General features: G+C 36.8%; 2 protein-coding genes across 6 annotated transcripts; both read right to left on the bottom strand.

Annotated features, from left to right (window-relative positions):
* Positions 1-1,311: 1,311 nt before the first annotated feature.
* cpne1 (copine I) lies at positions 1,312-26,304 on the bottom strand. Of its 4 annotated transcripts, XM_026275613.1 has the most exons (17): positions 26,192-26,242; positions 24,246-24,329; positions 8,032-8,163; positions 7,544-7,723; positions 6,635-6,709; positions 6,148-6,219; positions 5,882-5,965; positions 5,667-5,756; positions 4,632-4,730; positions 4,389-4,475; positions 4,222-4,281; positions 3,921-4,054; positions 3,394-3,448; positions 3,252-3,303; positions 3,009-3,142; positions 2,622-2,858; positions 1,312-2,512 (listed from the first exon to the last, which is right to left on the bottom strand). In XM_026275613.1, exons 3-17 carry the CDS (start codon positions 8,161-8,163, stop codon positions 2,399-2,401), a joined length of 1,605 nt encoding a protein of 534 aa, XP_026131398.1. In that variant the 5' UTR covers positions 24,246-24,329; positions 26,192-26,242; the 3' UTR covers positions 1,312-2,398. The 4 variants fall into 4 exon arrangements, with proteins under 4 accessions (XP_026131398.1, XP_026131399.1, XP_026131397.1 ...); XM_026275614.1 differs by lacking the exon at positions 24,246-24,329 and having other exon boundaries at positions 26,192-26,304; XM_026275612.1 differs by lacking the exons at positions 24,246-24,329; positions 26,192-26,242 and adding an exon at positions 8,617-8,738.
* On the bottom strand, positions 10,661-26,295 carry rbm12 (RNA binding motif protein 12). Of its 2 annotated transcripts, XM_026275610.1 has the most exons (3): positions 26,192-26,291; positions 24,246-24,329; positions 10,661-14,226 (listed from the first exon to the last, which is right to left on the bottom strand). In XM_026275610.1, the coding sequence occupies exon 3, from the start codon at positions 14,202-14,204 to the stop codon at positions 11,592-11,594; it is 2,613 nt and encodes an 870-aa protein (XP_026131395.1). In that variant the 5' UTR covers positions 14,205-14,226; positions 24,246-24,329; positions 26,192-26,291; the 3' UTR covers positions 10,661-11,591. The 2 variants fall into 2 exon arrangements, with proteins under 2 accessions (XP_026131395.1, XP_026131396.1); XM_026275611.1 differs by lacking the exon at positions 24,246-24,329 and having other exon boundaries at positions 26,192-26,295.
* Positions 26,305-27,319: the final 1,015 nt, after the last annotated feature.

The following is a 27,319-nucleotide window of genomic DNA, read 5'->3' on the forward strand; positions in this document are numbered from 1 at the left end:
GTTTTACAGTCAATGCATTTCTAATAAATGAAAATCCCAAGGACTTCATCCCCATAAAGCCAGTGAACATGATTTATTGCCATTCAGATTGAATGTCTTTTCTTTCTTGTCCTTCCCATCATTCCAGTATCAGTTAGCTTAAGTTAAAGGATAACCTTCTGACAGACCTCAAATATTGTAATTTCATTACTGTATCTGAGCTCATAGATGTGACTGTTTACTGACTTTGGGAATGTTAAAGTGCCTGTGGTAGATCTAGCATGATTATACACGACAGGTGTGGTTAGCATGAAGTCCTCCTCTCGACATACTCAATAAAACACTGATTTCATCTTCATTCCAGAAGAAGCAGCAGCTTTGTTTGTTGATTTCACAGGCTGTCTCCAAATGTATTATGAAAAAATAAAGGTAGCCTAAAATGTGAAGGTGCATGGTAACCAGCACACTACATTTCAATAGCTTTGGGACAATGCTATTTTTAATCAGCAAGGATTCATTCAATTTATCAAACAGTGAGAGTAAAGACATTGATAATAATAGTAAATAGTTCTTGTTAAAATTATTTCTGAAGGATCATGTGACAATGAAAACTGGAGTATTGGCTACTAAAACAGGAATAAATTACATTTAAAAATATATAACAATTAATATATTAATGGAAAACAGTTTGAATGGTTTTGTAGCGACTGATGAGCTTTCCTTTATGTGGCAGGGGTAATTTTTTTTTTTTGCTTTTCTAAATATCCTCTCACATTATATAAATACAAAAAATTTTCATTCCCCAATTAAACTGAATAATATGACAACGCGATTATTCCTCAATATCTAGCACTTACCTCTAAAAAACAAAGACCACTTTCCTGTCTTATCTCCCTGGCAGTTATAGATCTTCTTTAAAAGGACATTAATAGAAATGGCCAAGCGCTGCTGGGTTTCTGTGTCTTCTAATCCTGTTCCACTGTGTTAGCTTTGAGTGAAGTTGGTCTTCATTGTTCTTAAGGTACAAACAAAACACTCAAATCTGACTTAAAGTAAGTGCTAGACAAAGACATCCTCAATAAGCCCGCTCTTAAATATCCAGCATTCATGTAACCTCCAAAGTCAGAGCATACAATCAGACAGAAAACTCCACAGGCAGAAGACAAGTTGTTATATTTACCTATGATAACTCAATAGTTAACAGTTGAACCAAAGGGTGTAATAGGAGTATACAGGTGAACAGCTGTGTTCATTCTGCATTTCAATTCCATTAACTTCAAATAATAATCGAACAAGTGAGAATTGGATAAGTTTATTGAAATAAAACTATGCTTTTTTTGTTGCACAGACAGACATACACGTCTTGTGTGTGTTAATAAGGCAATTTTATTTTATTCAGCATTTTTTGTGACACTAAAATTGGTGTAACTGAGTGACAATGGCTTTTGAAGAACATGTTGAATTACTAAGAAGAAAATCATTCATATGATTACAATACCATTCCCTAAAAAGATTCTTTAAACAAGATAATAGTCCCATAAGGCTTTACGTGGCAAGAGCAAGAGTACATTTCTAAAATCAATAGATCTAGAGAAGTGCAATTAACTTTACTGTGCGATTAAGGTGCAAACATTTGAGTTAGATAAAATTAACAGCTCTTTATCTTTAAAATCTTTAAAATAGTATTTGACACAATGTACAAAATCCTCAAAATAAAAAGGCATAACGGATAAGGAGTTCTATGATCCCAATGTCTGTGTCTTTATACAAGTAAACCAGTATTTTTAAAATCCATTCTACTCAAATTCATACTACATCAAAACAATGATAACATATTAGCAAAACAAATCTCAAAGATTCTAGCTTCACACTATATTAGAACAGTTTGCTATTGAAAAACATGCAGCAATTTCTTTGGTAAAGTTATAGCTACTCACTCTGTTATGGCACCATGATTATTTGTGATTATTAATTGCAGCAAAGTGATTGAATGCGATTGGAGTCATTCAGTTTTTTTTTCTTCTGACAAATACTAGATCGCAGAAACAACAGCATTCCCAATTGATATGGCATACAACTACATCAAAAAGCAAAGCAAGGCCTAAAAGTGATTTCAAATATTGGCTTAAAAACCCAAGGCATCTGTATTCATGAACAATAATACAAAAATATATGGAATAATATAGAGAAATAGATCTATAAAAAAAAGACATTTATATAAAAAGTTCTCCAGTTGGAAAAGAATAATATAAGGAATGACCATCTTGGAAAGTAAAAGAAAAATATGAAGGACTGAGAAAGAACTCTAATGAAAGTCTTCCTTTAACAGAGCTGTGGTTCCCTCTAGTGGTGGCCCATACCAATTCTAACTAACTCCTATTTCTTTTAGAAGCCTACAATTCAGTCTCCCAACCGGTGTCTACTTGACAGGTGAAGGTGGGTTGACAGGAGCCATATTTCTCATTTTAAAGTATGACACCAGCTGATTTGGCACCTCGGCTAGAACACTCTGAGCCAGCGCTTCTTTGGGAGCCTAAGGAGAAACGAGAGATGGGCTAATTACTGACAGTAATATAATTACAGAAAACACTGGATGTGAATTTAAGAACATTAAACCAATTCATATTTTAAGAGGCTCATACACTGGCAAACTGCTTGAAGGGCACAAACTGCACAATATCTCTGACTGCTGGTTCTCCAGTCACAGATTTGAGAACTCCATTGTCCCCGTCCAGAAACTCCATGGCCTTAAAGTCTGCCTCACCCACACCCACGATGATGATGGACATGGGCAGTTTGGAGCTGTTCACTATGGATTGTCTGGTCTGGTCGAGATCAGTGATTTCTCCATCAGTGATGATCAACAGCACAAAGTATTGCTAATTTTGAAACAGAAAAAGACATACATGTTGCGAATGGACTGAAAATACCATGGCAAACAACAGAGACAAAAGACACATGAATACCAATCAAACCACATCCTGTGGATGAGGCAGCACACCACAGTAAAGGCCTGTGGAGTTACTCACTGCTGCATTTGGTTGCTGGGCGGCTCCAGCTGCAATACGGGCCACGTGATTTATAATGGGGGAGAAGTTGGTGGGTCCATAGAGACGAATTTGAGGCAAAACCATCCGGTAGGCCTCCACAATGCCTTGCACTCCTGCATGGTATAAACATCAGCCATGTGACACTAGCATCTTAGAACATGTTCTAGTCAAAAAGGTGTTCAAATTGTTCTATTTAAATTTTTCAAACATTGTCAGTCTCACCTTGACAATATGGGCTATTGGGGTTGAAGTTCAATGGGAACTCATGGGATACCTAAGAAATTGCAAAGATGTACTTTTGTTGAATTAAATTTCTATTACAACTAATAGTGAATAAGTATCAAGGACACTTGTAATGGCTAACCTGGAAGTTTGGAGGAACTTGAGCACCAAATCCAAATGCTGGGAAAAGTTTATCACTATAGGAGAAGATAGAAAAAATATATCTATTTCAGGAAAAAAAAAAAACACTTCTATGTACACACACAAAAAGGCTGGAATTTATTATTAAAAATACATTTAAAAACGAACAGTACTGATAAATATAGTAATTATTATTATATATATTTTAAAATGGAATGAATTCCTGTTATTTTCAGCATCCATTACTCAGCTCAAGACACATTTCTTATAATAAACTGTAGTTTTGTTGTTTTTTCTTTTATTGAACTGATATTTTTGGGGATTCTTTGAACAGAAGTTCAAAAGAACCACATTTATTTGAAATATAAATAATTTTTAACATTAAAAAATATATTTACTGTCACTTTTGATCAATTTAATGCATTCCTGCTGAATAAACATTTTTAATATTTCTATATTTTCTCTACAACAATTTTTTCAGTACAGTGCTCAAAGGGTGAACTTTACGGACAAAAATCTCTCTCTTACGTGTCGTAGTCTTGGACTACCTGGCCAACGGACCAGAGGGCTGACAGATACTGGTTTACGCCGTTAGGGCTGAGATAGTGCAGAGAGTCAGGGGAGCGGGGGTCTCCATTAGAGCCAGTAAAGTCAATGCCCACCTAAAACCAAACAATTTTCTGCTTTGTTTTAGAGTTTAAACCACACCTCCAATTTACATCCTAAATGTAATGTTCTGCATTATACCCATTCATTACATCCGCGTATAAATGAATACAGAAAAAACACCTGCTATTAGAAGCAAATGTTGTGGCATGACAGATCTTACCGTGAAGTTAATTTGGCAACCTCCCATTACATAATCCAGAAATGAATACTGTGCCTCCAGCTGAAAGACAGAATGGAGATTAAAATGATTCTAAACAATTCTGCTACTTGCAACACATAATACTGCTTGGTATGTTTTCATACGAAACAGATGAAGATTGTTTGAACCTTGCAATACTTAATCCTGATGACCCCAGAGTTCTTATAATTCTTTTTCTTCTTTTGCTTCTCTGGATGGATGCAGTCGAACTCAACCTACAAAAATGAAAACTTTTCACTTATGCCCTACAACAAAACTCATAGAAATTATTGAAGTGGATCAGAATAGAAATTTATGTGAGGAAAAGGAAATATTCTACTGCTAACACAAAGACAACAAGAAAGCCTGGAGCATTGAAGGTGCAGTCTCACCGGGGAGCCAGTAGCTGCTTTCTGCAGATCTGACACATTAGTTTGAAACACACCAATGAGATCATGAGTGCCATCGCTATCATAATCAAAACAATGAACCTAAAACAAAAACCCATGGACAGACAGACACAGACAGACAGAAAGAAAAATAAAGATGTTTATGGAAGGTTAACAGACATGCATCCTGCTCACCGCATTGTCTTTAGCCTCCATTAGTTTAGCGGTGGTGCAGGAGAACTCTCCTATCATGTCTGAGCTTGTGTCTTCATCCTTATCGTAACAAGTTACCTAGCAATTAGACAAAGCTTTAGTCTAAGGACTAGGACAACTGAAAGTGCTAGCTGATGGTGTCTTTGGGGACATAAAACAGGTACACAGCTATATTTGAATGATACTATACGTCTTTTTATCTGATCTTATAGCTTTGTCCAAAAGTTGTCACCAAATTTTGTATACTACTGTTCCAAAGTCTGAGGGTAGTACATTTTAAAGAAATTAATTCCTGTATTAAACGAGGATGCATTTAATTGATCACAGTAAAGTAACATGTAAAGACTTTTACTTTGGTAAAATTACTATTTAAAAAATGTATTTTTAAACTTTAAATTCAACAAGAAGAAGAATTTTAATAACAATTTCCATTACTTTAAAATATATTCAAACAAAACAGTTATCCTAAATTATAATTGTTTGACTATTTACGTTTTTACTATATATTTTATCAAATAAATGCAGGATTGTTAAGCAGAAAAAGCTTCTTTCAAAAACAAATTTTACTGACAGCTAACTTTTGAAGGCTATATATGTGATAGAAATTTAAAAAAGAAGTGTTCACATTAAGTGTAGATGAGTAACTTTTCAAATTCTCAATTATGCTGAGTGCCAAAAGCACCAATTTCTTCCAATAATCCTGAAGATAAATGTGCTGAACTATCTTCTAAAATAAAACCAAAGGTTTCTCTTGTATGGTGAAATTGTTAAATTAAGATACTATTACAAACACACATATGACTGAGCATAAAAACCCTTTGATACCTTTATTGGTTTATTCAGGTCACCACTACAGAATGTATGCAGGGAAACAGTAAACTTTTTCCAAGATGGGTTCAAATTATTTTTGATGACCTATTAAAAACAGAAAAAAGTAAAAAAAACAACAACCATCAGCAAAAAAAATTCTATAATTGATGAATTGTTTTGCATGCACACACACCAAAAAGTTCTCGGTTTAAGTGAAAGTGGGTAAAAACCTCAGTCCTGTGAACTAGTTGCCACTTCCCATCTTCTTCCTGCTTGAAAAACTCCAAGAATGGATCAGATTTCCCAAACATATCCTGAAAGAAGTAGTGAATATAACATGCATCTTCCAAAGAACACAACAGTACATAGCTGCTTTTAAAAACTGAATATGGCAATCATTTTTGTGTGTTTGGCCAGCAGTAACTTGTACTTTATAAGGTTCAAATTATAAATGGTTACAGAAAGATGCAAGAACACAGAGGCTGATTATATCAACCTTTTTATCCAGGTTTTTGGCCTCTACTTCCATCACAACAGCCCTGTTGTCTTTCACCTCTTCAGCTGTGATCTGTTCATATAAAAAAGAAAGAAAAAAGAAAGAGAACATAGCTAAATGTTTACTTTAAAAAAGCTAGTGAATTTCTATATAAAGCTAAGAAACAGCTAATGATATGCAGTATAAAGCTAACAAATGGTATATTGACAAACTTTGCATACATTAACAAATGCAAATGTTAATTTGCTCAAACAGAGGCCTCTTTGTGGCTTACTAAAAACCATACATTATGCAAATTAATCATTCTTCTGTGAAGCTCTTAAATTCTCCTGCAAATAAAGACACTGCAAATGCAAATTAATTTAATTATGTGGTATATAAAACATTTATCGGGAAGGTGGTAAAACTCTAACGTGATACATTTCCATTTTCTGTTACCAGTGATGCCATATTAGAAATAGCAGTAAGAATGTTTAGTAACACATACTGTTATTGTGCCTTTCCCAGCCGGTTTTGTTGCCTTGAGCTGAAGGGGTCTGGTGATCTTCCTAGATGACACAATCTGTTGTAAAGTTTGATGCATAAACAAAGCTGTGAATTCAAGTGTATTGTTAAAAATAAAAAAAAACATTATGCATGTGTTATACATTGTTATACATTGCTCTGTGGAATACTCGATTCTGATTGGACAGTCACCACATTCCGAGGTATGTTATTCATCAATAACAACCGGTAAAAACGAATAACATAGGCGCATCCAGGTAACCGCAGTCGGTGCTATTCGCTTGCTGGGAAAAAATGTTCTTCATGGAAGCTTTGCATTTGGTTGGCAAATAAAATATTCTCTGTACAAATATTTAATTATTTCATTTTGGTATTGCAGACTTGATCTCTTTATTCATACAAACGCAGCTGCTGCCATTTTGCGACGATTGCTTTGTTGTTGGTTTGTAGTTAAATAACAAACAGGTAAGATTAAAAAACAACTTAATCTTAAACCAGTAATATTTAATCACCATAATTATTCATGTGGTGAAATGCTGTGTAAAAAGTAGCATGACTACCATATCTTTTAATGCCCGTATAGTCTGAAATGCTTTCTTCATGGAAGCTTTGCGTTCAAATATTTCAACCTGAATCAATATTTCGTTACTAATTATTTACTTTTGTGGCATGTAGCCGTGTTATAAACAGAATAACATGCATCCAGCTGGTTGTTATCACAAAATAAGGCCTTCAGTCTTACACAGCATTAGTGCTGTCAGCCTTAATTCTGCGATTATCCCTCATGTACATTGTCCCTTACTTAATGAAGTCCAGTCCCACTAATATTAGCACTGCATGAAAATATATAAGAATATGTGCATCTCAATGCAACAATTTTCTAGATACATACCTGGCCAAGGGTGCATTCAAAGCCTCCCAAGAAGTCATCATCCTTGAGGTCAACAGATTTGTTGTCAATATCATAGACGCCAAACTTTAGTTTCTGCACCTTCTCAAAGTGGTAGTCAATGTGAAGTTTTGTTGAGAACTCTGGGTCCTGGCAATTCTTCACTCTCTCTGTTCGTTCCACCTGCAGTGATCACATACATTAAGCAAACAAGGATATACACACCCACACAAGTAAACTACATTTTAAATAATTAATAACCAATGATTGTATAAATAATGTCAATTATAAATCACAGAAATCACTGTTCATATTGGTGTCAATAATCAGCGAACTGCAACTTTGGCAAGCTGTGACATTCAGCACTTTTTTTGCCCAATGTAAAGTTGCAGTGAGCGTCAGCTGCTGTTATACTCAAAAAAAAAAAAAAAAAAAAAAGGTATTTGGTCGTAATGTAGCCACAGAGGCTTTTTAACGGTTAACATACATACCTCCGACCATTTGTCGTCCCCGACACTCTGCAGCAGAACACAGAGTGGATCAGACTTGGATCCAACATCTTTATCCAGCAGATTATTGCAAGAGATGGAGAGCTCGACCTTCGACACACATTGAGCGGCCATCTGAAAACCACAAAAGATACAAACTTGTTAAAGTTTCTGTCTCGAAACTAAACCTCTTCTATGAATCACTAATGCGGACAAACGCGAGGAAGTGAAATATTTGATGAAGGAAAAGGGAAAGAACTGTTCAGAAGGACGCATTCTGCTGAACTTGTCCGTAGTCAAGCAAAACAAAAGTAAATATAATATATGGTCGAACCGTGGATGCTCCATTTCACAAAACTAACGTTATGCGTTTTAAAACAAATAACAAAGAAATGAGGTAATGTAAATATCGTATCTGATGGCCTAAATGTCAGAGTATCTGTGACTTCCCGACAGTCACGCCTTAAATGTATTATAAATCGATTAAAAGCAAAACTTGTGCAAAAAAACATTGCTTAACGGCGTACAGGCAATCCGCTAATACAAAATGAGCTGACAAATGCGACCGTGAAATCAAAAATATCATACCCTTAACAATTTTCAAACTATAGAAACCGTTCGGAGATACTCTGTGCCAAAACTGCCTTCTCCACCCTGTCGTTCATGTAATACAAAATGAGCAGGGCGTTGCCATTCAGTTCCTCTCCAGACGTGCAACGCTATTGGTCAGAACGTCAGCTGAACTAGGCTGGGATTGGCCAGAAGCCTGTCAATCACCGCAACAGCCGCAGCACAGAGCAGCCTGCATGAAACCAACGTGGACTGACTCATTACACAGAGGACGCGACAACAAGCAGTTCTAATTTTAACCAACGCCTTCAACTTACACTCATTACACTTAAAATGATATTAAAACACGCGTGTAACCAAAACTACCAATATGAATCTGGAAAAAAAAGCGTTTCAGCGTTAATAACAGCTCGAGTGCACGAGTTTATACTTTCACGTAATATACAGCCAACAATGCAGCGATCAATCAGCAGCTTTTTGTAACGTATTCTACCAGCATCTCGACTGGTTTAAAGGCAACCTGACTTTGCATCTGGGTTAAAAAAAAAAAAAAAAAAAAACTCAGGCAGAGCTTGCTTTTCATGACCACCGTCTCCACAGTAACAGAGATTTCTCAATTGGGCCAAATTATTTGCAAAAAGCGAACAAATACAGTACAAATTCCTATATTACCTATGTTCCTTCTTTATGGATAATCATTCAGAGTGACAAATTAGAGGCATTTGTTGATTCTTTATATTGCAGTGCAATCGATGCATAGGCTAAAATTTAAATCTAAAAACTTCACTCCTTAACACCAGTCTCACCAAATAAATCACAACTGCAAAGCAGTGCTGTAACTCACACAACTTATAGACACAGTATTTCAATTGCATACCTCAAAATCTAGTTTCTTTAAAACATTTTTGGTTGCAATATCAGCCGAAAAGTTTCCAAAATTGTGGCAATGCATAGCAGCATAGTTTTTTCAAAACAAGGATGATTATTCAAAACAAAGCTAAATAATTCCATGTTTTCCCCCCAACACAATGCATCCTTCCTTTGAAATGTAGAAACAGTAATAAATCTGGAAGACCATCCAATGCTCACTGATATTTTATAGCAGTAGTCATATCTGTGATTAGCACTTACCTGAGCATTAACATGTTAATCAGGAACCAAGGCTCAGTGTCAAAAAAAGGCACTAAGCAAAATATGCAGTCCACAAAGCTGAAGAACCGCTCGAGAATGCCAAACAGGCAGAAATCCACTCAACTCATTATGAATTTAATTCCAAAGCTTTTCACAACAACAGATGCGCAAAATATCAACCCAAATATATAGAACTTGCATAAATAACCCTGATCTTTTGATCTTTTGCACAAGACCATCACAAGCAGATTCAAAGCATCAAAGAACAGCATTTGAAAGCAATCCCACTTGACCTGCTTTTATAAAAAGGCATTGAGAATCTTGAGTCCTTATAATAATAATAAAATAAAAATAAAAAACTGGTCGGAAGAGAGAAATGACAACCATGCAAGTAAGTGAAAAATCTTAAGAAAAGCACATTTTATGAAGCAATAACATTTGCCATCATAATCTACAGTGTAAACAATGAAACAATTCATGCACCTCTCATCAGTTCAGCTTGCATGAGTATTGTTCATTCTCTTGTATAACATAAGAACAAATTTCAAAAACAACTCAACTCAAAAACGTGTTCCTCTTTAATTTTACAAATGGAGACAGCATTTTTAAAAATCCATTTGTGGCACAACAAGGGCAAAATTTCATGGGTTTCTGATCAATATACTAAGCTTTAAGCAAATAACTAAAATAATTACAAAATGTAGCTTCCTGGCTCAACTGAACGAAAAATGTTCCACTCTAAACAAGCAGAACCCACTCAATAGTATGATTCTTTTATTAAAGATGCTTATCTGTGGTAGCAGAAAATATAAAGAGTGCCTTCAAATCTCAGGTTAAAAAAAATACATTTAAATAATGCACTGTGAGACTACAATATAAAGACAGTCTAAAGCAACAAGAAATAGATTAGATAAATTCAAACAAAGAAGTCACAGCAAAATATTTTATTGTTCATCTGAACTGGGGGAAAAAAAACAGAAGGACAAGAGAGAACACAATAACTTTAAGTGTCATCATTTCAGGTATGGCATTTTATTGACAAAAGTTAAGCTGGAAATTATTTACAAAAGAAAAAACGCTGGAACGTCGAAAACTAAGCATAAAAACTGATCCATTTCAGCAACTCTGGAAAAAAAATGCCAAACATTATATAAAAAAAAGGAAACTATCAAACACCACAGCAACAAGAGAACAGAAGCTAAGCAAAGAGAATAAAATGCTTTTATATACATATTACAATGCTGCATATGCTTCACATCCCGCTTGGCATTTACAAAATTGGTTTGACATCAGGCTTTTTAAAGCAATCCAATGTGACAGCAACAGATAATGAAAAAGACATGAACATTTGCATTTTATTGACAGAGAAAAGTTTGCAGCAGAGAGCAAACATTGTAACTCAAATGTAGGCATGAATTTCGCACACAATGCACAGCAGCACGGTTTTTACCTCAGAAAGAAATGTGTAGATGCAGCATGGATACAGATGTGTAAAACTTGAGCAGAGATACAAAAACGAGGAATTCTGAGAGTGAAACGTACTTGCCAGCTAACCTCTATCGCAGATATTAGGCTCTATTGAACCTACCACTATAAACATGTCTTTCAGATCTGCAGATGTGAACTAAAACATTTTTGACCTTTAGTCTTAATGCCGTTTAGAGGAATTTAAAATAAACATTGTCTTTACTCAATTATTACATGCGTCATGTACCTACAACCTTGGATAAATAATGTGTACAGAAAAAAGAGAATCTAATACTTGTTAGTTTTTACTCTGTACATAAAACAACCAGATAAGTACATTTTCCAGAAAACCATGCCAAAAGATAAGACACTTTACAAAGACTAAGATGTTGCTTTCACCCCAAAGTAACCTTAACTTTTCTTGCCCCAATGGGCCTATCATTCAGGTCCATAACAGCAGCCATTGCTTCATCATGGGAGTCAAAAGCAACCATCGCTTCCCCAGTTGGCAAACCCTTCTCATTAAATTGCAAGCATACTGAACCATTCAACACTTGATAGCCATAGAAGAAATCAATAATCTCATCAACGGTCACAGTAAAGGGCATGTTTTGAATTTTGACAATTATGGGCCGTGAATTACCCGGACCACTGCTGGATGGTCCTCTTAAACTCTCAGAACCTGGCCGCTGACCTTGGCTATTGCCATGATTTTGGCTGACTGCTTTACGAGAAGATCCATTATCAAATGGTGTGATGCCTCTTAAGGGCTCTAGCGCACTAACAAAGCCGGCAGGTGCACTGTTTCCATCGGGTCTGAAACCAGGATGCTCTAGAACAGGACCGGGCAGAGGTCCTCCAACCATTGGTGGGGGAATGCTAAACGAGATGTCACCCATAGAAGCACCAAGTGGCGGCAAAGGCGGCGGAGCTGCCAGTCCGTTACCTGGGGCAATAAATGGGTTGACAAAAGGAGGCCCGTTGCCAAGGGTCCCTACAGCATTTCTCAGAAAATTAAACTCATCTCCTGTCATTCCTGGAAAAGCATGAGGTGCTTGGGGAACTTGGACCTGAGGCTGAGAGTGTACATAGGCATGAGCATGGGAATTTCCTTGAGATTTCTGGCCTCTTTTTGCCTGGGGAGGAGGATTTCTCTCAACTTCCTTCATCTGCTCAAATGTTACTAAATGAACAAAAGCATCCCTGCCATTCAATTTCTGCCTATGTAGTCTCTCTGCTTTAAGTGCATCCTCATCAGACTTAAACTGCACAATAGCCTGGCCCAGACCATTACCATTTGCGTCAACTAACACCTTGAGGCTTTCCTCAAACAACTGAATGCCATCAAGAAACAAACGGACATCTTTTTTTGACACATTATAGGGAATATTGGTTATGTGAGCACAATTCTTGGCACTCTTTCCTCCTTCACCCGAGCTATTCTTCTGATCACCTTGGGAACCCTGCATCCGTTTACGAATGGTATCTATCTTTTCATACATGTTTTTCTTTGTGATTGGATGCACCTGTATGAACCGACTACCCATGTACTGCATATGGCAACCGAGAGCAGCTTTGTAGTCCGTTTCATTCCTAAACTCCACAAATCCCTCACCTGTTGCCCTGCCATTTGGTCCATATGCAATATAAATACTATCTTCAACAATGTTTAGATTTTTGAAAAACTCAAAGATCTGCTTGTTTTCCGCTTCATAAGGGAGTCCTTTCAAATAAACACAGAATTCTAGTTTGTGGGGAGATCGGGATCTGGCACGCTCACGGCCAGAGGGTGATGGCGAATTGACGTTTCTACGATGATGACGGCTTTGTTCGGCATCACCACCTGCTTTAGACTGTCCCGAGCTCTCTCTCCACTGCCGCTCTGTAGCTGGATAAATCTCAACATATCTTTGGCCTATCATTCCTGCGTTTCTTTTCAGAGCCTCGAAAGATTCTTGGGGTGAGTAAAACTTAACCAATGCCATGCCGTTGTTCCTACCCAGGTTGTCTTTGAGCAAACGAACAGACTCAATCCCAAGTCCCTGGAAAAAATCTCTAACTTCAATTTCACTGACTGAAAAAGGAAGGCCATGTAGATGAACGTAAAACTCATCTGGGTTTGTCACTGGCGATTTCATGTGAGGTTGGAGATTCAGGTGGTTTAGAGGGTTTAGGGGATTCAGGAACATTGGATTGGGATTTCCGAGAGACAGTGGACCAGAGGCTAAACCACCAGCGACAGGGCCAACTGGGGGAGGGACACCAGGGTTAAACGGAGGAAACGCAGGCATGTGCGGCATGTGTGCAATGGGAGGGACCGGAGGCACTGATGTTAGCGGATTAACAGCTGGTACTGGTGGCAATGTGGAAACTGGTGGTGGTACTGGTATGGGGGGCATCGGTGGTAGAGTTTGCATGGTAGGCAAGGGAGGTATCGGGGGAGGTACAGAGTTCATCGACGACATTGCTGTGGTCATTGTGGATCCCAAACTAAGACTTGGGCTGCTGAAATTATTAAAGTTTGGGGGCATGTTGCCAATGGTAGTGGTGGAAAAAGTAGGGACAGTCTTGTTGCTTACAGGCTCATGTGTTGATGGTGCTGTGGTGGCTGTAGTTGAAGTTGTGTTACTAAAACTTTGTGCTGTGGTTGACAAGTTGCCCCTTCCACTTCCACCAGTACTAACTGGTGGACCCGGCCTACTGCCATTTCCTGTGGCAACATCTGCACTGCCAGTTTCAAAGCGCCTACGGCTGAGCTCGATCATATTTTGCATTTCAGTTTTGCTACTCAGCAACAAAGAAACCTTGGATCCTTTGATTGACCCCCCTGTGCGCATCATCCCAAGCCTTGCATCTTCATCTGTGGCGAACACGATAAAAGCCTCACCGTGTTCACCCCCTACAATATGCACACCACCATCCGGGATGGTCAATCCAGAGAAGAAATGGCGTATGTCCATAGTCCCAGCCACAATGGGGAGACCCTGCAAACGGATGACCACAGCCATGCTGAGGTGCAATAACACACACCTGTAGATGAAAGAAGGCAACGACCGTCAGGCTATGGTAAAAGGCAAAAAGATAACAAAACCAGTATACAAACCACAAGAACACAATCAACAGCAAGACCAAATATTATGGAGGAAAACAAATTATAGCAGAAAAAAATAGAGCTTGAATTGTAACCCTGCAAAGCCAGTAAGAAACACAAACTCTTAGCTCATTACATTGTTTAATGCCTTTGTAGTTGTAGCCAAAGCACACTACCATACTTGATTTAATTTTATAGCATGCAACAAACAAAACCAAAACATATTTTGACTAATGAATTGAGCTGAACAAAACTTATCAAACAACGGCAAATTTTTAGTGCATTTAATAATATTTTTAAACAAAGCATTCTACTTAAAACACCATTTTAAACATGCCATTTGCCAGAGTTTAACTTCAGTCACAATCTTCAAATCTGACAAGAAGACCGAGATCAATAACACCGTTTGGTATTTTGTATTACAGGGGTCCTATTACGCTCTTTTACAAAGTCTTGGTTTTGTTTTAGTGGTGTTCTAGAACATTCTCACATGATCGGTGGTTCAAAAACACATTGTTTTTCCACATAATTTACATCATTACAATACCTTTCTCTCTAGCCTGGCACAAACGGCTCAATTATTAACAGGTTTGACGATGGAACGCCTTCCAAAAAACTAAATGTATTTTGATTGGTTAGCTGTCCCAGTGCATTGTGATTGGCGAACAACTTGGATGGTTTTTCAGTACTGCTACTCCCCTCGCGAAAGCAGCAATTTCGTCAACATTGCCATATCACTTTGAGCCAGATTCAGACCCGAGAATACTGAACAAGAGGATTGTGAAGAACCTTGGCACTCACAGATTTTGCAAGACATATTAGAGTGGCAACGTTAGTTATTGTTTGGTTTTCTTTTTTGGCAAAATCATGTTTCAGATTTGTATACCATAGTCCAGTGTTTCCCACAGACTATTTGTGGTGGCATATATATGCAAACTCATTCTCTGAAGGCAGGATGCGATGTTGGAGTGGTAGAGATCGATGTTTCCCCGGTAACACTGTACAAAGAGCAGCGCTCAGCTCACAAACACTGCTTTATCAGATATTACACGCAAGACGAAATTAAAATTACATTCAGTTTTTTAAAGACAGACCAGTATTTTACTGTCAGCAATTTATTATAAAAGCTTTCATAACTGTAACATACATATTTACATAATTATTCAGGTGCATGTGTAATAACTTGTGAAAACTTGACGCAACAGCAGCACTACTTTGCAGTAGGAGTAAAATCTTTGCGTGGCAGGGGCAGCTGCCACTGAGACCTGTCACTGCTATGTGCGCCTGTCACTCAACCTGCCACTGCTGCCACTCGATCTGTCACTGATATACGCGCCGTTCACTCGATCTGTCACTGATAAACGCGCCTGTCACTCGATCTGTCACGGCTATACGCGCCTGTCACTCGACCGGTCACGGTTATACGCGCCTGTCACTCGACCGGTCACGGTTATACGCACGGCTATACGCGCGCCGGTCACTCGACCGGTCACGGTTATACGCAGGGGCGGGTCTACGTGGTGGCCAGGGGGGGCACCGGCCCCCCCTGAAATTCGATTGGCCACCCCAGGTGCCCCCCCTATAAGATGTCTTGTGATTGGTTCATTTTATGGCAAATCAGTCTATAGACTCTACTGAAGTTCGGGATTCAAAGAAGTGCAGCGTCTTCAGAGAAACAACGCTCGTCGCGATCTTGGACTTAATTAATTAATTCTTGACCTGGGTCTTCAGTCTGTGATTAACTCACCTCGTGTCTGACAAGTCTTCGGGTTCAAATCATTCCTTAATCACGTGACAGACCCATGACAGATTCTGACATTTCTGTCACTGTGTTTTTGTTACTGTTTCTTGAGGATCTGTGATGTTATTATTTTATAAATAAATAAAACCTTTTAATAAATAAAATATTGATTAATTTGTCTTTTTGACTGTCTATCAGTAAATAAACACTAGGCTATATAATAATCTAATAAAGTATTTATAGCCTAGTTTAATTTTTAATCCATTTTTAATAATATATGTATAAGATGCTTGCTCAAAAAGGACATAATGACATAAATTAAAAGCAAACAACATTTTGAATCCTAAACGAGTAACACTACAGTTCTATAGTCTAATCTGAAGGGTGAACTCAAAAGATATAAATCATACAACACGGTCATTTTTGAAGATTAGAATCCACTGTAAAAAAACAAAACAAAAAAAAAAAAAAAACAATCAAAGTGATGTCGCCGTCGTAGAGACGACTTGTTCTTCCCTAGTCACATTAAAGATTCGTCGTTCAAGAACGACACATCACAAGACACCAAACAAAGAGCTGGTAGGTAACCTTTATGTATGGTTTAAAATGTTTGTATGGTTTTCTCAGATCAATGTTTTTACCCCGTCAGGCTCTGCTCGCGTTGGTCGTGGTTGATTTCAATCGAACGTTCAGTCAACGTTTAATAAAACACAATAAAAGTAAAATACGATGGGGGGCTATCAAACAATAAACATGTCATGTTGATTTGCATATTTTGTATCAGTTTATTTTGTGACAGTGACCACATATAGCAAGATTGCACCAAATGACAATATGCACAGAATGTTCCATAATAATATTTGTCTGGTGACACGTTACTTGTTAATGCATGAGAGTAAGTCAGTTAGAGAGTCAGTTAAATTGTCAGGCCTAACTTAGCCATTTACACATGAAATGTTGTGGATGCATTCTGTGCATTTCATTTACAATTTGATTTCTTTTTTTGAGATTGAGAAAAACAGACACACATAAGTGTTTCTTTTGAAGGTAGGGAAGAGAGCAGTGGCAAGCCATGAAAAGAAGTAAAGATATAGGGAGTTTCTTTCAATGAAAAAAAAAATATATATGTATTCTCAAATTTAACTTAATGGATATATACAGGGATGACAAAAACTAAAGTAATCAAAAATGTGCTTTATTACTGCATTTGTTTACAAGTAACTTATTCAAGTTAAAAATAATAATAAAATCAATAGGATATACGTAATACACTTTAGAATTTCGCTTTTTTTTGGGGGGGGGGGGGGGGGCAGTGGCGGCCACCCCATTAGGAGGCAGTGCCCCAGCATGGCCCCCCCACTGAAAATGCTCTAGACACGCCCCTGGTTATACGCGCCTGTCACTCGACCGGTCACGGTTATACGCACGGCTATACGCGCCGGTCACTCGACCGGTCACGGTTATACGCACGGCTATACGCGCCGGTCACTCGACCGGTCACGGCTATACGCGCCTGACACTCGACCGGTCACGGTTATACGCACGGCTATACGCGCCGGTCACTCGACCGGTCACGGTTATACGCACGGCTATACGCGCCGGTCACTCGACCGGTCACGGGTGTAGGCGCCGGTCACTCGACCGGTCACGGCTATACGCAACTGCCCCCCGACCTGCAACAGATAAACGCGCCTGGAACTGTCACTGCTGAATTAATTTGCCTTGCGCCTCTCCAACCACCGTATACCGGTCAAGTAACCAGTTATAGTTGTATTTTCTTAAGTAACTACTTCGTAAGTTGACTAGGAAAACTAATTCTTATTTTAAAGGCCTGTTTTGTTAAGTCTAGTTAAAGTTTTGTTAGACTAGATAAATTCTAACAATGTTTAGGCAAGATTTGAAATACACAATGATGTAGCTCTGAAACCAAGTTATACAACAGTAACCTAAAATAATTATAATAAAATCACACAAAAATGCAATACATGTATATAAAAAGAATGTTTATTAAAGTTTAAGTATTTCACCAACAATTTGTTGTGCTAAAACTTCCAAAAAGTGCACTATTGCAATTTGCATGCATTTTAAGAAATAATTGTTATTTACATACATTTTATAAAAATATTGCTATATATATATATATATATATATATATATATATATATATATATATATATATATATATATATATATATATATATATATATATATATATATATATATAAATATTTACAGTACTGGTCAAAAGTTTACACGCATTGCTATTTGTAATGTTTTTAAAAATAAGTATTTTATGCCCATTAAGCCTGCATTTATTTAATAAAAAATTCAAAGAAAAAAACAGTACTATTGTCAAATATTATTACAATTTAAAATAATGGTTAGTGTAATAATGGGCTTATAGGTTATATATATATATATATATATATATATATATATATATATACACACAAACACACGCACCGCACGCACGCACACACACAGACACACACACATAATACACTTTAAAGTGTAATTTATTACTGTGATCCAAGTCGAATTTTCAGCATCATTACTTCAGTCTTCAGTTTCACATGATCCTTCAGAAATAGATCCTTCAATAAGCTGATTAATTATTAATGTTGAAAAATGTTGTGCTGCTTAATATAAATAAATTTGTCAGGATTCTTTTAATGAATAAAAAGTGAAAAATTACAGCATTTATTTAAAATGGAACTATTTTGCAATATACACTACCGTTCAAAAGTTGGGGTCATTAATTTTTCCTTTATTTTTTTGAAAGAAAGTAATACCTTTATGCAGCAAAGATGTGTTAAATTGAGGAAAAGTGACAGTTAACACTTACATTGTTAGAAAAGATCTATATTTTCTGTAAATGCTCTTCTTTTTAACTTTTTATTAATAATTAAATCCTGAAAAAGTACTACTAGCTACTATACTATAGGCTAGCCTACTATTTTGATCTGCTATTGTGTATAATTTGCTACAATAAAAGCAGTAAGGCCCTCTGGCAATATCCAACTAGCATACATATTCAAAGCTGAAGGCAAGCCAAACACATGTATTGGTGACTTTGACAGAAGGTTTGATGGAACACGGGTCGAGTGACAGGTGGGTTACCCAGGTGAAAAACAGTAAATTTCTATTTTAAATTTTTAGTAGCCCTGCTTTTTTCGGTATTCTAAAGGCTGTAGAATGTTTGTACATACAAGGTTGACTTTCTACAGGTTACATTTAGCTATATCTTCCTTACTGTATGTATGGTACACAAATTTATGAAAAATTACTTTAATTCAACAAATGGGTTTTTTTTAATCTTCCAAAGGCTGTAGTACATTTCAGACTTACTACTGGTAACATTTTGCCAACATCTCCTTTACTGTACATACAGTACATAATTATTCTAAGAAAACAATTACTGTAATTCAACAAATGGGTTTTTTATGTTCCAAATGTTGTATTCCTAGTGTCCAGAAATTTCAGAGTTTACACAGCTGAAATTTTGCAAATATAAACCTTACAGTACATACAGTACATAATTATTCTTAAAAAAAAAAAAAAACAATTACTGTAATTCACCACAAGGTTTTTTTAAGTTCTGAAAGGTTGTAGTACGTTCCTAGTGGTGAGACTTACTCACTACAGTTTAAATTTAGCAAATATCAACCTTACTGTACATGCAGTACATAATTCATCTTTACAAAAACCGTAATTGACCTAAAGGATTTTCTCATGTTCCAAAGGCTGTAATACATTTGTAGTTATGATGCTGACTTAATACTGGTGCGATTTTGCCAATATCTTCCTTACTGCACGTACAGTACATAATTCTTAGAAAATAATTAAAAAATACTGTGGTTCATCAAAAAGGTTTTTATAGTACATAAGGCTGTCATATGTTTGTAATTACAAGAATGATTTACTACAGGTGAAATTTTGCCAATTTCTATCTTACTGTATAGTACGTACAGTACATACTTATTATTTGAAAACAATTACTGTCATTAACCAGAAGGTTTTTTTTCATGTTCCAAAGACTGTAGTAAGTTAGTAGTTACAAGACTGATTTACTACAGGTGAACATTTGCCAATATCTCCCTTACTGTACATGCAGTACGTCATTCATATTCAAAATCAGCTACTGTAATTCAACAAATGGGTTTTTTGTTTTCCAAAAGGTTTTCATGTTCTAAAGGTTGTAGTACTCTCCTAATGGCCTTGGATTTTATAGCAAATTATTCATATTCATTTATGTATGGATGTATGTGTGTGTGTTTGTGCACTTGTGTTTGTATGTATTGTGCATGCCTAATTATTAGACAAGTTGATATTCTGACCATAGTTTTTATTTTAACAAGCAGATTTAACAAATTCCACACCACATTAATCTTAATAACTACAATTAATTTTATATTTAATTTAATCATTTATAAGTGATATATAATTGTCCATAAGGGCTGGAAGTGAAAACATTCATATATCAAGGTGTGCATAATTATTATTATTATATAAGTGTTATTTTTACTTAAGATATTATAGTTCCAACGTAATCTTGATTTTACAATGTATAAATTACATGAATTAATGTTATAGATTTTACCATACCACAGAGTCATTATTTTCAGTGTAGATTTTCTTTTAACAATAAAATGAGGAAAAAAAGTTATTAAGATTGATGAGGTTTTGGAATTTGTAAAATGTGCTTGGTTTAAAATTATGATTACTTGCCTAAAATGTATGAATGCACTGTACAAAGACACACACACACACTCTTGCATTTGTGGTTTGCGGGGACTCTCCATAGGTGTAAAAGTTTTTATACTATATAAACTGTATTTTCTATCACCCTACACAAACCCTACACCTAAACCTACCCTTCACAGAAAACTTATGGAAACATTTGAATTTCAGAAAAAACTGTTTTGTTTGTTTTTTAAGCCTTTTGTTTTACTGGGACACAGGAAATGTCCTCATAAACCATGATTATGTTGTACTACCCATGACATTATACACATTTGTGTCCTCATAAACCATATATAACACAAAAATAAATAAATAAAAAATTAACAAATATGAATGTGAATTAGGTGAATTTTAATGAATTAGTTTTTAATTAAAATATGTGAGTGCCATACAAGCAGTAAGGCTGTTATTGTGAAAATGTAACCTGTAGAGAGTCAGTCTGGTCACTAGGAATGTACAGCAACCTTTGGGGAAAAAAAACTTTTTTCTAAGAATAATTAACCTTTGGAACATAAAAAACCCTTTTGGTCAAATACAGTATATGTATTCGATAATTAATTATGTACTGTATGTACAGTAAGGGTGATATTGGCAAACGTTCACCTGTAGTAACTCAGTCTCGCAACTAGGAATGTTCTACAACCGTTAGAACATAAAAACCTTTTTTGATTAATTACAGTAATTGTTTTCTAACAATAATTATGTACTGTACATACATTAAGGGAGATATTGTCTGTAGCAACATATTGGTTAAATATTTTCTGTCAGTTTGCCAGAAAATTTACTATGGCATTTACTATGGCATTGTAAATATAATATTTCAGTTTGCCAGAAAATTTACTATGACATTTACTATGGCTTTGTAAATATAATTTGTATTAATTATTGGACTTCGTTTTGTACTGAGAGGTAAATTTGTAGACGGTCCCTAAAGCAGCCTAGGCGAATATCCAGCGAATATCAAACCTAAAACCAACTTTACAACACTTATGTAAAGAACGAAATTAGTGCGCGAAAACAGAGCACTTTAAATACATTATAGAATTGTACTTTTTTTCACCTGGGTATCCGTGACAGGTGCGCGTATAGCAGTGACAGGTGCGCGTATATCAGTGACGGGTCGAGTGAACGGCGCGTATAGCAGTGACGGGTCGAGTGACAGGCGCGTATAGCAGTGACGGGTCGAGTGACAGGCGCGTATAGCAGTGACGGGTCGAGTGACAGGCGCGTATAGCAGTGACGGGTCGAGTGACAGGCGCGTATATCAGTGACGGGTCGAGTGAACGGCGCCTATATCAGTGACGGGTCGAGTGAACGGCGCCTATATCAGTGACGGGTCGAGTGAACGGCGCCTATATCAGTGACAGATCGAGTGAACGGCGCGTATATCAGTGACGGGTCGAGTGAACGGCGCGTATATCAGTGACAGATCGAGTGAACGGCGCGTATATCAGTGACCGATCGAGTGAACGGCGCGTATATCAGTGACAGATCGAGTGGCAGCAGTGGCAGGTTGAGTGACAGGCGCACATAGCAGTGACAGGTAGAGTGGCAGCTGCCCCTGGCGGTGACGGGTCGAGTGACAGGTCTCAGTGGCAGCTGCCCCTGCCACGCAAAGATTTTACCCCCTCTCCTACTTTGTCGTCGCCGTCTTATCTGATGGACTCAACCAAGTGTTCAAACCATGACTCACCCCTCCCTACACCACAACCTTTCGAATTTCTGTAGGTATGAATTACTTTAACAATATTCAAATGGGCCGATTTGTGACATAAAATCACGGAATACAACACTGTAGTCTAAATGAGCCATTCGTTGTAGTTCTTGAAAGGGGATTTTATTTGACTAAATATCTCCCTTTGAAGTGGACTTTGAGATTTGTAACTTTGTAGATCTTTAAACCAAAACATTCACATTACACACGACTAAATTTCAAAAAGTGAAAAAGCATAATAGGACCCCTTTAAGCAAAAACAGTCCTGGGGTCACAGCACTGAACATCTGACACATTCAGTTCAGTTCATGAAGATCTTTCCTAATGAGCTGATAATCACTCAGGTGTTTTTAATAAAACATACGCTGTGCTGTGGATTGAAGACCACGGGTGTAGCCTATTCTACAGTGCTTCTGGCTTAATGATTAACTGACCACAGGGTCCCCAAACTTTGACGAATTAATTTTAATTGTTTTTATACATAGTCACCTGTGATTAATGTGATAAACCTTTTTTTAAATCCTTAAAAAAAATACAACAAAAAAAAAGAGAGAGATTTCACTCACCAAAAGCAAATTATAGCTTAGTTGACAAATTATATTGAGCTGAGCAGAACCAGAAAACTTTACATTGCATTTCTTAAAGATTTTAATTTCCTCAACTTTTTCAGCCTGGGGAATATCAATTTCAAAATTCTCCTTAAATTTCCAGTGGGAACTCTTAAAAGGCTTTAATATGCTTTATAACAGGTTATGGTAACAAGCAACAACCTAAAAGAAATTTGTGAAGCAATTTTCTTATTGTCCCCAAAAACTTTAAAGGAACACTCCACTTTTTTTGGAAATAGGATCATTCTCCAACTCCCCTAGAGTTAATAAAATGAGTTTTACCTTTTTTTAATCCATTCAGCTGTTTTTTCGGGTCTGGGGATAGCACTTTTAGCATAGCTTAGCATACATCATTGAATCCTATTAGACCAGTAGCATTGCATTCAAAAATGACCAAAGAGTTTCGATATTTTTCCTATTTAAAACTTGACTATTCTGTAGTTATATTGTGTTATAACTGTGCTGCCGTAACATTGCCGCAGCAGGCGCAGCTATATCATGCAGTAGTTAGTTCCCAGCAACTCAGCTATAGCTGCAACTACACAAACTAGCTGGGGACTATTTTCAGGTGCTGCGTGATATCACTGTGCCTGCTGCAGCCATGTAACAGCAGCACAATTCCTTGATCATTATGCCGGAATTGAAGTCCCTAATCATATCAGCCAAAAAAAAAATCACAACTTTTCATTTTCCGCCGGTCTTAGTACATGATATAACTACAGAAGAGTAAAGTTTTATAGAAAAAAATATAGAAACTCTTTGGTCATTTTTTAATGTGATGCTACTGGTCTAATGGGATTCAATGATGTATGCTAAGCTATGCTAAAAGTGATATTGCCAGACCCAGAGATTGGCTGAACGGAATCGAAAATGATAAAACTCTGGGGGAGTTGGAGAATGAACCTATTTCCAAAAAAAGTGCAGTGTTCCTTTAATAGCAATGTATAAAAAGATAGAAAGAGAATTGCATTGTAGATATAGTCAACCATTTGCACAGAATACATATTGCAATGACATATTTTAAGACAAGAAATGTCATTAAGCCACATTTCTAGACCGTATGTGAATGCATTTTTCTTAATCTTTTTTAGATGATAATAATTTGACCACATCTATCGAATTTTAATTGACTAAGATCCCTCAGATGCTTACCTGTGTTAAAAGTGCTGCTTCGTTACAAGATGCACAGGATACCCAAGCCAATCCTGACGGCAATCATTTAAAATCAATTCTTGACTGTAATAAAAAGAATAAACGGAGGAAAATATATGTAAACAGCATTAGAACAAGCATACCCATGAGGAAAAACCATTCAGTGCCAGCCATTTCCAGACCATTTAGTATAACATATTCTTGTACAGCGAAACAAAAAATTGAATCACCACTTGTGCGCATGAGATGTTGGCCAGCTGCTTCACAAAACCAATCAACATGAGAATTGATCTTAAAATGCATGCATATCATGTATCTCAAGTATACCGGCAAACATTTATACTTTATACCAAAACAAAAATACAGGAACAGTTTCAGAGATGAAGAAAAAAAAAAAAGTGTCAGGGAGTGAAGAGAAAATCTGATTATTAATCTAATGGTTAAATTGTGAGCAATGTGAAAGAAACGTAATTGGAGAATATATCTAACAGCATCCTTGTTTTCTTAACCTAACTCATATTTCTGACCTACAATTTGGTAAACCTTAAACATACAGAATCAGAAAAAAACTAAAAACAACAGAAAAACCAATGGGAATTTTAAGAAACCATTTCTTTTTTCTTCCAGTTTCACACACAATTTAGACTAACCCATCACACATTTACCCCCTTCATAAATGGAAAGTCTTTTACTCAACTTCCAAGACACCAGTTCATCTTTGGAAACCCAAATATTTTTTTCATATTCTTCATTTGTCATCATTTAAAGCAAGATGTTGTGGATTAAACTATCAGGGTGATTTTAATTATAATAAAAAAGAATTATCTCTTTATGTGCATTTTGATGTGCTTAAGTTTTAGTTGCATGAACTTTCAAAGGTTAGACAGATTTAAAAAAATATTTCATTTGTGTTTCGATGACGACTGATTTTTTTTTCTTTTTGGGGTGAGAACATAATTTTCATGTCTGGGTAAACAGTTTAAATAAGAGAGGAATATGCCTATCGGATCACCTACAACCAGAAACCACAAAAACTAGGTTAGTTCTTACATAATAGCGTATTTAGACAAAAAACGTGACAATACATTCTACCAGTTAGATACTGTTAAGTGTCTTAACCCCCAGAGGTGGAAACCAGGTCACATAATCAGAGGCCACTAACCATTTGAACATAAACCTGAATGTAAACAGATAGTAACTACCATCAACCAAATAATTCAAATAAGACATCAAGGTTGAAGTCTCTTATTTGCACTTTGAAAACATTGGGTAAAAACCATAACACAAGATTTCCACGAAATTCAACACTCAAATGTCACCATAATTCAGATTTATGCTGAAATATGACAAAGTTGGCTACAAACGTGATACAAATCGAATATGAAATGAGTTTCATCCGTAGCACATAGCAAAGTATGCGTCAAATAAGAGCTTATACACGCTTGCAAGCTTGATTTTGCAGGAAAACCCAACCAACCACTAAAATACAAAAGCGAATCATAACAATAGAAACAAACAGGCATGACCAGCCTTCAAGTTAAATAAGAGTTAACAATAAGATCCATGGCATGGCGTCATCAGCCATTCAAACCTCAAACCCAGCGAGATGACAAAATGGCGCCGTCTGTGTAATATTTACAAGCGCAGATGGACTGATGCCGTCTCCAGCAGAAACAAAGCTCGCTGCTATTCCCCTCAATCTTTCATTTCAGCACAGCATTTCTCAGAAATAAGAAAACAATAGAACCATTGCACGCAAAGGAAGAAATGACTGGCTAGCTGCGCATTACAAATTTAAACAAAACTGTGTCGTTTGTTTGCAGCTCTCAATCACCCTGCCCTCCATTAAACTGATCAAAACCATTGCCTTTTTGCAGATGTCGACAGTGTTGTGTATGGCTACATGAAATACAAGGTGTGAACTGATGTAGTTGGCATATTCTTACCGAAATTATTTGTCTTAACAGATCTTTAAAAAATAAAAATAAAGACAAGACGCTTCAGTTGTGTTCTTCCACCTCTTGCTCTTCCAAGTCTGGTCGTGCTCTTCAGAATCGAGACTGAAAGAGAGCGACGGCGCATGCGCTCCTGTAAGCCAATCAGCTGGAGGCGCATGGTGTAGTGGGCGGGTCTATGGACATCAAAAGATAGATAGATAGATAGATAGATAGATAGATAGATAGATAGATAGATAGACAGACAGAGGGTATATTAATTAAATTAGATAAAATGGGAATCAGTGGAAGAATGTATAATTATATACTAGACTTTCTATCACAACCTTCAATAAGAGTCGTTAAGAGAGTTGCTAATGGAATAAGTGAAGAGTTTATGGTTGAAAGAGGAATTAGTCCCATATTATTTAATATTATGGTAAATGACATATTTGAAAAAGTTGGGGTAAGAAATATATGATTGTTGTATGCAGATGATGCTGTCATATAGAAAAGGGGACGCAACATAGCATACATAGCCACAGCTATTCAAAAGGACATACATGTGTTAGAACAAGAAAAGTGAAAGTGAAAGTGAAAGTGAAAAAAGTGAAAGTGAAGTGACATTCAGCCAAGTATGGTGACCCATACTCAGAATTTGTGCTCTGCATTTAACCCATCCGAAATGCACACACACAGAGCAGTGAGCACACACACACACACACACACTGTGAGCACACACCCGGAGCAGTGGGCAGCCATTTATGCTGCGGCGCCCAGGGAGCAGTTGGGGGTTCGATGCCTTGCTCAAGGGCACCTAAGTCGTGGTATTGAAGGTGGAGAGAGAACTGTACATGCACTCCCCCCACCCACAATTCCGTCCGGCCCAAGACTAGAACCCACAACCCTTCGATTGGGAGTCCAACCCTCTAACCATTAGGCCACGACTTCCCCTAGAAGTCTGGGGTATTGATTGGGGATTTAAATTCTCCATTCCTAAAACAAAGGCTATGTTTTTTTATCCGAAAGAAGATCCCAGAAAAATATAAAGTTCTGTTATATAATCATATATAATCATAGCAGAACAATTTTTTTTTATTATTAATAGAAGCCTAGACTCTATGACGTTCATGGTATTAC

Source organism: Carassius auratus, chromosome 11 (assembly GCF_003368295.1).
Source record: "Carassius auratus strain Wakin chromosome 11, ASM336829v1, whole genome shotgun sequence".
Taxonomy (NCBI): domain Eukaryota; kingdom Metazoa; phylum Chordata; class Actinopteri; order Cypriniformes; family Cyprinidae; genus Carassius; species Carassius auratus.